Genomic DNA, 12,130 nt, shown 5'->3' with positions numbered 1-12,130 from the left:
ACAGCCATCGGGATCTTAATAGGATTCGAGCCCATTAGGAACATCTGTGTCGAGGGGAATCGGGGGAAGCGGCATTAAGAATCGGACCCTGCAGGGATCCCGGGCCCTGGCCTCGTTTATTCACCGGTGGGGGGGGCTGGATGGATGGGGGGGAGGTTTCTCTCTCTCTCCCCCTCCTCTGCCATTTTCCCTGACAGTGGTTCCATTACACACATTATCCCATCGATCTATCTGTAGCCAGAAATATTGCCATGTGGCCATCTGGCACTGCCTGGGCTCCCCCCGCTTCGCCCCCAACTGCAGCTTGCAGGGTAAGGGCTCAGCTAGGAAGAAGCAAGAAAGAGCCATGAAGTCGGCTCCACTCGGGTGTCAGGGCAGCCCGGTGGCTCATGTTGTCCCTGCGGAGGGTCCACTGCTGGGCCTCAAGGCCTGAGGGTCACCCCTGTTCTACCCCATGGGAAGTGCATGCAGCATGGGCAGTGACGAGGTGAACCCCCCCCACCCGTGCCCCATTGGCATCAGATCTCACCTGGACAGGGTGGCAAGGTGCCAGGAGGACAGAGGCAGCCCATGGGCTCTGCTGAGGCTGCCAGCAAAGGGGCCAATCGGTGCCAGTGGCCTCGTCGTGATGTGGGAGCCGGGTGGAGACCCAGCAAACTCGTGTCCCGCAGACACCTGGTGGGAGCCCAATTCCCCACACGGCTTCACTGAGCTGAACCGGCCCAAGCCAGCGAGATGGGCTGTTCAGATCCGAGGCCAACGACAAACACCCCCATCCAGAGGGGGGAATGGCCACAAGGACACCAAACGGGAGCCCCGCAGTCCCTGGCTAGCCCAGCCCCGGGCTCCATCCCCAGATCTGCAGTGCCCCTCATCCCGATCCACAGCCCCCACTCCACCCCCCGCTATCCCAGCCCTTGGCCCCCTTTCCAGATCTGCCAGGGCCCCTCATCCCGATCCACAGCTCCCACCCCACCTCCCACTAGCCCCACCCTGTGCTCCCTGAACCAGCTCTGCCAGGGCCCCTCGTTCTGACCTGACATCCCCCTGCTATCCTAATCCTGGGCTCCCACCTCCCACCCCACTGCCTTAAAGCAAGTTACAGCTCATCTTAAAGTCCTCAGTCATCCCCTTCCTCTCTGCACCAGGTTCTTTGGGGAACTTTCCTGGGCACGGGGCCTCAGGGTTCTTCCAACAATGAAAAAGGAAACCCAGAGGATCTCCTCCCACCCCAGGGGAATCAATTCACAGCCCTTCATAGCGCCCAGTTCCCCCCGCCTCTCCCAGCCTGCCAGCTTACCTTCCTTCCAAGCAGCTTCCCCAGCCCTTCTCTTTCTGGCCCCCCTCCAGGATAATCACCACAGGAGCTAACTCTCCCCCCCCCCGACCCCTCAGCTCTCTTCAGGGCCTTCCCCTTGGCCACTCCGGCCACACTCCTACTGCCAGGCATTTCTCCTCTGATCCCCTGCCTAAGCTGTCGTCCCAGCCCTCGTCAGGCCCAAGCTGGGTGTACCTGCCTGGTCATCTGGGGAGCAGGACCAGCCTCACTTAAAGGGGCCCGCCACCCTGTGAGGAGGGGAGGGGTGAAAGCCCCCCTCCCTGGGACAGCTGACTAGCCCACCAGGTATCAGGTAGTGGGCACGTGTGGGGTTTGGGAGCAGCCTGCCCTCGCTGCTCGCACATCAGCTGAGCCATCCCCGGGGCTCACCTGTGCGCCGCAGACAACAGCTGAGCTGTCCAGAACGAAGGGCCCGGTCTGCCACACGCAAAGCAACTCCCTGGCTCGGGTCACCTGAAGGCCTGAGGCGGGATCTGCAGCTGTACGGGCAGAGACCAGCTCTGGGAGCTAAAGGACCAGCAATTACCTGGCTCCTAAAACACTGGGGACAAAGTGCGGCACCCTGTTCCACACAGCACAGGTCCCGTTGTACATACCTGGTGCCTTAGACCGTAAATTCTTCCTGCTGGGCACCAGCTCTTTGTTCTGGGTGCAGCACCTGGCTCATGACGGGGGCCTTTGGGTGCTACCGTAATACAAGGGAAAATGTGAATCATGCCCAGATGAGATGCGCTGCGGGGGTCATGGGTCCCGCAGCTGCTTGGGCGTCTGGCTAACGAGAGGCCTGCTGTCTAAAACCTGGCCTTACTTTGGGCACCTGCCTATAATTGAAGGCACAATGTGGGGTGGGGGTGCAATTCTCTGAAGGCATGCAGACCTGGACCACAGTGCCAGGGAGGAAGAATCCACCTTCCCTTCATTGGTACCCGCAAATACCGACACCCCGAGACGACTGGCAGACACAATCCAGGAGAGCACACTGACACGGTGTGGGTTTGTCCAAAAAGCACCCTTGGGTTTGAGCCCTGGGGACAAGCAGCCCCTTGTTTAGGTGTCTACGTAGCAGCTGGATTCTGCTGAACATTTGAGTGGGAGCAGCAGGGGGAGGCGTGGAGGAATTAACCCTCTGAAAATCAGCCCCATGTGTCCGGGGGGAAGAAGGGGGGGATTGATGCCACCCTGCACTGGCCACATCTGCATCTCAGGCCAACTGCCAGCTGCTACTCCCAGGGTGGCTTGGGGAGGGGGCCAGCGAGGAAGTGGGGGAGGGGGGGAAAAGGGAGCTATCCATTAGAGAAAGTCCACAGCACAATTAAGACGCGTTTTGGTTTCCATCTCGCAGCTCTCCTTTTATCCGCTCTTCCTTTTTCATGTCTCTGCTTCCTTCTCTCTCGGAGCGGCCATGCATGCTGATGAGCCCAGGCCACTCGCAAAGCCCAGTCGCTCCTTTTCAGGTCAGTGGACTTGACTGGACTCCCGTTTTGAGCTTCTGGTGGCTTCCCCCCGAGTTTGAGGGGTTTTTAATGCCATCTCCTTAGTCCCTAAGCTGCTTCTTGGGTGGAGCTTTTTAAGTCACTTCCTCCCCCAGCCAGTCTGCCCTGGAACCGTGACTTCCTTGGTCTCTTACCTTCATAATCTATATCCGCTTTAAGGCACCTACAGTGGGCATCAGGGGGCCTGGGCATCGCTGAGAATCGGGCCTTTTGTATCTTTCAGTCGCTCTCTCAGGGTTTTATACAGCTGCCCATCACCGTAGCTTCTGGCTGCGTAACCTAACAGCAATAGCCAAGACCCCAGTGGACTTGCCCCTTGTCCATTGCCTAGTTTGGTGGCTACATTTTAGCGCCACAGAATATTTATCATTTGTTATTATTTATAGTGCAATGACGTCTACAGGCCCCAGCCAAACTGAAGCCCCATTGTGCCGGGCACAGTCCAGATTCATACCGAGCGACAGTCCCTGCCCCAAAGAGCTTACAGTCCAAACAGACTAGATCTAGGATGGGGAGGGAAACTGAGGCACAAGGGGGTGACCCCCGCAAGGTCACTCAGCGAGTCAGCGGTGGAGCTCGAACTCAGGCCCCTGTAACTCCCATCTGTAGTAGGAAGGAGGGATATAAAGAGGTGAGGTTGGAGAGGCAGGACTCCTGGGTTCCACTCCTGGCTCCAGCACTGACACACTACATGACCTTCAGCAAGGCGTTTCCCCCATCTGTGCCTCAGTTTCCCCTTCTGAAAAATGAGGGTGGGAACACCGGGCAGCTTGCGAGGCTAAATTCACTCATGTCGGTAACGGGGTTTGATGGGCTGGTATAGCAGTTGGTGAGGAAAGGATACAAGTTGCAGGACTTTGCCCGTCCTCTGACCAGCTGGCACCGGTATATTTGGGCTGGAGACTCAGGCTGCCCCATGGGCCTGACCTTGGCTCGTGACCTCTTGTGAGCCCTCATGGAGGAGGGGATGGAGAGACGGCCAAGGTGGGCGCGTCTGCACACCCCCCCCCCCTCCCGTCCTAGTTTAAATGACAACGCAAGGTGCGAGGCAAAGGGAATCGGGCCCTGACTTTCCTCCTGGCTCTTAGATGGGCGAGGTGACTCCGTAAACAAGCCTCCGCTGGCTCCATCCTCCCTGTGTGCTGCGGGCGCTCACGTGATGGGGGGCATCGGCTCCCTGCACGAGAGCTGCGCCGGAGAGGCAGCCTGCTTGAGCGAACGCTCCGGATGCTGCTGCGTCTGGTGCCCTCGCAAGCTGCCACCTCCCTCCCCTCTGCGGTGGATGCCAGTTCGTGCTCTCGGGAGACGGGTCGAGAGACACACTTTGGATCTTAATATGCTAAGACGAGGAAAATCAATTTCAATCTCCACAACGCGGGAGCAGCAGAGCAGAAGGGGAGTGAGCATTTCCCAGTCACTCGGCAACCGCGCAGTCTTGAAGGCAAAATAAATAAATAAATCCATGGCCAAGGGCGAGCGGAAGACGGACGGAGGCGTGGGCTGAGGCCGGGGGCCAGGTGGTGCGGGCGAGCCCCGACCGGGGCCGAGGCGAGAAACGGGGAGTGGGGCGAAGGGGAGATCTGGGGGTTGCCTTCCCCCAGCGAAATGCATGGCAGTGCTGGGTCTGCACAGCCTGGTGCAGAGATACGGGTAGTGAAGCTGTGGGATCCCCGTCGATGGGGGGGTTTTAAGAACAAGCTGGACAAATGCTCACCAGGAACGGCTCACTTGGCCCCTTGCTGACCTCCCATGGTCCCTTCCGGCCCCGCCGAGCCCCCTCGAGGCAGGGGGTTATCTTCAAGGTGCCAATAGGCTCTCGGCTCTTTCAATGTTCACAGAGCAGGCCTCGCTTGGGCGGGTGTGTGTGCATGGGAAAACGTGTGAGCGTGTATGAGTGACCACGTGTGAGCACGCATGCTTCTCCATGCATGGACATGCGTGTACACCTCTATGTGTGTAGGCATGTACGTGAGCACACACGTGTCCATTCACGCTAGCCCCTGCATCTCTGGCCCTGGCTTTGTGACTCACACACACCTGTGATCCAGGCAGACAATGGTCCCAGCTCCTGTTTCGTAATCCCTTCTGCTGCCGAACAGCTCTCACGCCAGTTCCCGAAGGTGGGGCACCTCTTGGGACGCGTTTCACCTGAAGATCTGCCTTCTCTGGAATACAGAAGTTGGTTGATAATAAACCTTGGGCCTACGTGGGGCCGACAAGGAGCCTGGCTCACTCTCAGATCTGGGCCATAGCTGGGCCTGGACATGCCTAGGTTATTACTACTTGCTCAGCGGGAGGGTACAAAATGCCCGTCTCATCACCTGGGTGCCTCATTCGGCCAGCTGGGCGTGGGAGACATTGCGTCCTGTGGTCAGTTCCTGGGATCTCGCGCGGAAGACAGAAGCCCAGAAGGGGAGATTTGAACCACATCCCAGCAGACATTTGTCGAAGCAGAAGGGGAGGTGAAGCCACACAATCAGCTTTGATCAGCCTCACCTGCTTTCCCACCCAGGCTTTGTCCAGGGAAAGGCCTACACAGGGGCCTGCGACAGGCCTGGCGAACCGTACCTCGGCGCCAAGGTGGCGTCCGAATCGGCCAGCTCTGCCTCCCTCAGGAGAGTTCAGCCTCTATCGATAACCCGGAGCGGCTGCTGAATTGGTCACTCTGGTTTAAAGAGAGGGAGAAAAGGGAGTGGACACCTGGGGATCTTTGATGAGTGGCTGTTTCTCAGCTGAGAAGGAGGCGGGTGCGTTGAGACAGGCAGTAATGACGCCCCATTATGCTGTATGGGGGCTCGCCATTACCCTGTTATTACCCACTGCAAGTTTGCAAACACGACAGCAGCGAGCATCCTAGCTGGCAAGCCCGGCCCTGTGATTATGCCTCACAAAGTCGGGGGCTTGTTCCTAGCCTGGGTCAAATCTGGGAGCGGCCTGATTTTATCCCTCTCTTTACAGGTAGAGCCAAAAAATAGAACCACGCTCCTGGATTGTTAATTCAGCCGTGTGTGTGTTGGGGGGGTGGGGGAGAGAAAGACAGAGGAAGGGGTGTGTGTGAGAGAGAGGGTGTGTGTGTGTAACAGGGGAAGGTGTGTGTGTGTGTGAGAGAGAGAGAGGTGTGAAATATAGGAAGGGGTGTGTGTGACAGAGGGTGTGTGTGAGAGAGAGAGAGAATGGGGGGCAGCCTTTGTGCACAATATTGGCAAATGCCCAGACATTTACCTACCCTCTAACCTGCTTAGTGTGTATGTTGGGTGAGGGTGGGGGAAGCTAATCAATAACACAGCCCCTCCCCAGACACAATTCCACCTTGTGTGGGGATTGGATACAGCAGAAAGGAGTGTCCTCTGCTAGAAACCTTCCCTGGCACCTGGCTCTGGGGCCCTCCTCGGGGGGTGGGGGTGACATAAATTTGGGAGCCTCCCCCGTGCCCCCCCCCCGCTACCGCCTGGGCTCCTTCCCCTGGTTCGCTGGTGGCAGATCTGGGGAGGGAGCGGGGCTTGTCATTTTTTTGCAGCCTGCAAACCGCCCGGGCTAGATCTGGGTCCCTCGGTGCAGCCCCCTAGCCCCCCAACATCCCCCTGCCCCCCCCGCGACAGGAGCCTGCCCCCCACATTCCAGGGGGGCGTTGCTCCGGCTCGCTCCCTACACCCCATTGTTCAGCCCCCGCGCTGCTTCCTTGCCCGTGGTCCCATTTTGCAGCGTGTGGGCAGATCTGTAGATTTGGAAAAAAAAAATTTTTTTTTTCTTTTGGACTACAGAGTGACAGATGGCGATTCCTCCTTCCCCAGAGAGAAAAATCTCCCTGAATGCAGGCGCATGTCAATCATTGGCTCTCATGTGATCGCTCCGGCCGATGACGTGCCAACCATATGGCATGAGCATCAGAGCTGGTACCCCCTTTGCTTGGTCGAGATGCCACTCTCGCCTCCTTTTGGATAGCGCACTGAAGAAAGCTGAGCACCTTAAGGAGCAGTGCCCGAGTCCCAGAAGATGCTGGGGACAAGGAAATAAGAATCCCCCCCGTTAGCTTTGAAGGTAAGTTATGTAAGAAGTGCAGGGGGGGTGCGGGGCTGGAAACTTGAATGGATAAAAAGCAACTTCCAGGGGCGTGTGTGTGGGGGGGTTCTCCCCCAGAACTGGCTTTATTTATTTTTTTTAAGATCCGATCTGTTTTTTGGTTGAGGGGGGAGGGGAGGCTCATTGACATGCCCCCGATTTAAGAGGGCATCGCTCTACAAAAATGAAAATACACCCAATAAACTATCTTCCATCTGTTGTCCCACCCGGGAACCAGATAGCTCTGTGTATCTGCACACATCGGGTAGGAACAAAGATGAAGCCGGAGATTTTTTTTATTTTTTGACGGAGGCGAGGTGTCTTCAAAATCAGAAGGCTCCGGCTTTAATTTTTTGCTGGTTAAAAAAATAAAATAAAAAATTGCACACAGACACACACAGACAGAGACACAGACAGACACACACACACACACACACAGACAGACACACACAAATTGACATGAGATCTCCCTCCAGCCGCCTGGCTGGAGCGAAAGATTCCGGCGGCGAGATAAACCTCGCAAAGCAGAGGGAATTTGCTAGTTACAGCTCGCGGGAAACCCACTCCCGCTGCAAACTCCGTAGTTTTAGCAAGACACTCCCGTGGCTGGGAGCAGGGCTGGCCTCGAAGGGGCATTTTGATTCTTCAGTTGGATTTTTTAATGTCTCTATTTTTAAAAAATCGTTAACTGCGCTGGTTTGGTTTTAGCAGCAGCCTCTGAGGGGTTGATCGGGAGCCGCAGCTGGGGTGTGAATTATGTCTCGCCCCGTGCAGGGGGCTTGAGCGAACCCGCAAAAACGGGGCGTGGGCAGGGGACAGTGATCGGATGCAAAGTTGGACAGCTGGGCCGGGGTCGGGGGGGTGCCGTGGGTCGGATCGGGCCGGTCTGGGGAGAAGGGAGGGAGGTCAGAGTTATTCATAATAATGGGAATGAGCTGATCGCCTGTTTCAAGACGGGCGAAGGATGGGGGGACACGGGTCTGCTCTGACCCACACGGAAGGAAAAGTTGAAGCGTGTTCGCAGTGTCTTGGCCCGCAATGAATGGAGCAGAAATTGACACCCAGGGGGAGGAAGTATCAGCCGGGAAGGTGGGGCGGGGGAGAGAGACGCGAATGGGGTGAAATCGGTTTCCTAGCATTTAAATCCCAGCCCTGAGCCAAACGGGACGGAATAAAGACGGCGGGAAATAAAAATAAAAAGTAATTTAATTTTTTTTTAAATAACCGGGAGTTCAGAATGAATTGTGAACCCAAATCGACCAACCAAACGAGACGCCCTTTCCCGGGATCCGTCGCAAGGCGATGGGGAAGCCAGTTAATTGTAATCACACTTCCAAACGATTGGATCGTTTTGACGAGGGATCTGGAGGGGTATCTCAGTCCTTCCGATGGCAATTTCTCCACCCTCCCAGCACACGCTGGGTTTCCATCTCTCGGCGTGTGTTCCGCGTGGGGAGGGTTTCTCACCAGCTGACTGCAGGGCGGAAAGTCAAGGGCAGAATGGCCATCAAACGAACATCCCTCCCCGCCCCCCTGCTTCGTCTCCATGGCCAACTGCACCCCCCGGCCCTCCGGTTCGGCGCCTGGGGAAGCACCAATGCAAATCGCGTCCCCCCCCCCCCGGCAAAAAAAAATCGAATCGCTGGCCAGTCACCCCCCCCCCCCCCACACGGGTCAGGGGCTGAGATGCTGCTGAGCCCCCGCTTCAGGCAGCCGAGACAGGGGTCAGGGGACGGAATCGCCGCCGGGGCGGGACGCAGCCGAGACAATGAGCCGGGGGGGGGGGGGCGGGTTGGGAAGGAGCCTGGCTAAAATGTTTCCTCTCCCTCCTCCCCCGTTTCCCCTCTCCAGCCATCATGTTGACGAGGCTGTTCAGCGAGCCCAGCCTGCTCCCCGACGTGCAGAAATTCCCCAGCTGGGCGGAGGAGTGCGAGGAGGATGACCGCAGCGACAAGGAGGAGCGGAAAGGTAAAAGCTGCCCGCTGCAGGAGGAGCAGCGGGAAGGCTCCTTGGGCGAAAACAAAGAGGAAGGGGACCTAGGCGGGGACGAGGAGGAGGAGGAGGAGGAGGAGGAGGAAGGGGTGGAGGAGGCCGAAGGGGACCGGCCCAAGAAGCGCGGCCCGAAGAAGAGGAAGATGACCAAGGCCCGGCTGGAGCGCTCCAAGCTGCGGCGCCAGAAGGCCAACGCGCGGGAGCGGAACCGCATGCACGACCTGAACGCGGCGCTGGACAACCTGCGCAAGGTGGTGCCCTGCTACTCCAAGACCCAGAAACTCTCCAAAATCGAGACGCTGCGGCTGGCCAAGAACTACATCTGGGCGCTCTCCGAGATCCTGCGCTCGGGCAAGCGGCCCGACCTGGTCAGCTACGTGCAGACTCTGTGCAAGGGCTTGTCCCAGCCCACCACCAACCTGGTGGCCGGCTGCCTCCAGCTCAACTCCCGGAACTTCCTCACGGAGCAAGGCCAGGAGGCCGCCAGGTACCACGGCCCCAATTCTTCCTTTGCCCTGCACCCTTACACCTACCAGTGCTCCCGGCTCTCCGGCAGCCAGTGCCAGTCCAGCACCATGGCCAGCTCCCACGCCCTGCGGACACACGCCTACTGCGCCACCTACGAGAGCCTCTACGGGAACGCCTCCCCAGAGTACAACAGCTCGGAGTACGACGCCCCCCTGAGCCCCCCACTGTGCATTAATGGCAACTTTTCCCTCAAGCAAGACTCTTCCCCGGACCACGAGAAAAACTACCACTATTCTATGCATTACTCTGCCCTGCCAAGCTCCCGGCCGGCCGGCCACAACCTGGTGTTTGGCTCCTCTGGGATGCGCGGGGGGGTGCACTCCGAGAACATCCTGCCTTACGACATGCATCTGCACCATGACAGAGGCCCGATGTACGAAGAGCTCAATGCGTTTTTCCATAATTAACCCCCTCGTGACCACTGGAAATCCATCCCCCACCCCCACCCCCGACTGCACATAGCAATCCCTTCTCCCCCCGCCCCAAAAAAACCCACTTCCATTCTGCTCTAGGTTTTAAATGTCTCCTCCGCCCCAAAACTGTGAACGTACAATTGTTAGGTGTCTCCCTGTAACACACACACACACACAAAGCTAGACTTTGCTCAACTCACGGCTGTATGTGAACTAGTATCCCCCTTTACTTGTCCCCCAAGGATAGCAGACCAGGGCAGAGTATACACGGACAAGAAAATTTACTTTGGTGCAATATATATATATATAGAAAATGTACAAATATTATTGTTACAAAAGCTAGCCTTCGGGTTTGCAGTCGGTTGGAACAAGTGTCTATTCTGGCCACATGGAAAGAGAGTTTTAGGGAGAAAAAATTGGAAAATTAGAAAGCCCGTACCACTATTTAAAAAAAAAAATCATAATGTGGACAGTAAAAAAAGGGGGGAGGAATGGAGAAATAAAGCAATTTTCACTCCCCTCAAAAGTAAAGTATATTGTTTGGCAACACATCAAAGTAAATTTTAAACAATGCCAGCTCGTTGGGGTTTTTTTTTTTAATTTTATTTATCAGGATGCTTGTAGAAGGGGTTATCTCAGACCAGGGGAATTCTATATTCTTTCCGAGGATTAAATAAAAGATCCCATGGAAGTGTAATGAAGAAACACACAATGTTTGCCTCTTCAAATCAGCATTTCGATGCAGTAAGAACTTTTAGAAGCAATAAAGAGGCAAACAGAAGATAAATATATATATATCTATATATATCTATGCAAGTAGGCTCTGAACTAGAAAAGTAAAACACAAAAGAATTCATATGGAATATTAGACCATGGACCAAGCAACGTGTTGAGGTTAATAAAGGTGCACTTTTTGATTTGAAGGGAACTGAATGTTTGCCTTCCCTTCACTGTTAACAATCAGTGACTTCAGCTTTTTTGAACACCCTCGTACCACAAGTGACATGCTTTCCAAATTGTGCGTCGTGATGTTTTTTACCTGTTTTAAAAACTTTAAAAAAAAAAAAGAGGGAAAAACAAACAAGATTTCTATGAAAGGGCAAAAATCTTTTGTTATGCGTGGGTGGGAGCAAAAAACAATGCAAATATGCAAATGATAAAGGTGGTGTGAAGAGAGACTCACTATGCTATATATTTTAGTTGGCTATTTTTCCTACGATGAGAACTCTTTACTTTAGTTCTTTATGTGATGCATTTTTAGGGGAGGGAGGGAAAAATTTGTGTAACGAATACATCCGTGTAAACCCATGATACCAAGAGCCCGACTGATACATCCCGGTATATTTCTTGGTGCATTGCTCTAATTTGTTTCATTATTATTTATTCCAATCGTAACGCATTCTTTCAACCAGGAGACACTGTTAAAATATTTCTAACCCTGCCTACATCACCTTTAAACACACCAGCATTTTTAAATAAAAGGGAGGAAGAGAATTTCTGATAAATGTTTAAAAAAAGTTTTACAAAAAACAAACAAACAAACAAACAAACTTGTAGCCAAGGTGAAAATGTCTGTCGGACACCAGAAGTGCTTTTTTGTGTTTCTGTTCCGTTTAATTAAGATGAATAAATATTTATGTCAAATGAAATGCAACAGAAAACCAGTTTCTTACAGTGATGTAATTTTTTAAAAAGCAGTCCTCTTTTGCTACAATCATTTACACAACGTCTCTTGGTTTTACAGACGTCCCAAAGTTATTCGACATTTTAGACAGCATCGTAAGGCAGATTCTAAAGGGTTAGAAATGACATCCTATTCTGTATTTTCCCTTAAATCTCTCTGGCACTACTTTTTAAAAAGTGAAACCAAGAATGTGACGGTGTAAGCAAACCAACCAGAGATTCCGAGAAACTTACCAGACGGGGCGGGGGGGCTGCTTACAAGCTAGAGAAGTTAAAAAAGTAAATAAATAAACTGCATGCATCAGTATAAAAAAAAAGAAAGTAAAATACTTTTTCCAGAATCTAAACTCGTATTCAATTGGATGTTTTAAGTATTACTCACAGTGGAAATTTCCACCAGAGCTGATATCTTCTGTGAAATGCACCAGTATACTCATCTGACGTTAAGAGCAGCAGTCAGTAGTGATTTGATTCAAAAGTGTAATTAACAAGCGTCCTAAGACGACAATTAATAAATATTAAATGTTGACTCTGTCATGTTTACTAGTTTACTTGAAATACTCATGCTAAATATATATACACGAGACCCCATTCTTTCAACCAGAGCACTCTCTGAGTACTTT

General features: G+C 53.8%; 1 protein-coding gene across 1 annotated transcript; it reads left to right on the top strand.

The window, feature by feature from the left end:
• Positions 1-6,598: 6,598 nt before the first annotated feature.
• Positions 6,599-10,546, top strand: NEUROD2 (neuronal differentiation 2). The gene is made up of 2 exons (XM_037886986.2): positions 6,599-6,870; positions 8,743-10,546. The coding sequence occupies exon 2, from the start codon at positions 8,748-8,750 to the stop codon at positions 9,816-9,818; it is 1,071 nt and encodes a 356-aa protein (XP_037742914.1). The 5' UTR covers positions 6,599-6,870; positions 8,743-8,747; the 3' UTR covers positions 9,819-10,546.
• Positions 10,547-12,130: the final 1,584 nt, after the last annotated feature.

Source organism: Chelonia mydas, chromosome 27 (assembly GCF_015237465.2).
Source record: "Chelonia mydas isolate rCheMyd1 chromosome 27, rCheMyd1.pri.v2, whole genome shotgun sequence".
Taxonomy (NCBI): Eukaryota; Metazoa; Chordata; order Testudines; family Cheloniidae; genus Chelonia; species Chelonia mydas.
The sequence above is the reverse complement of the archived record's forward strand: the minus strand, read 5'-3'. Positions and strand labels throughout refer to the sequence as shown.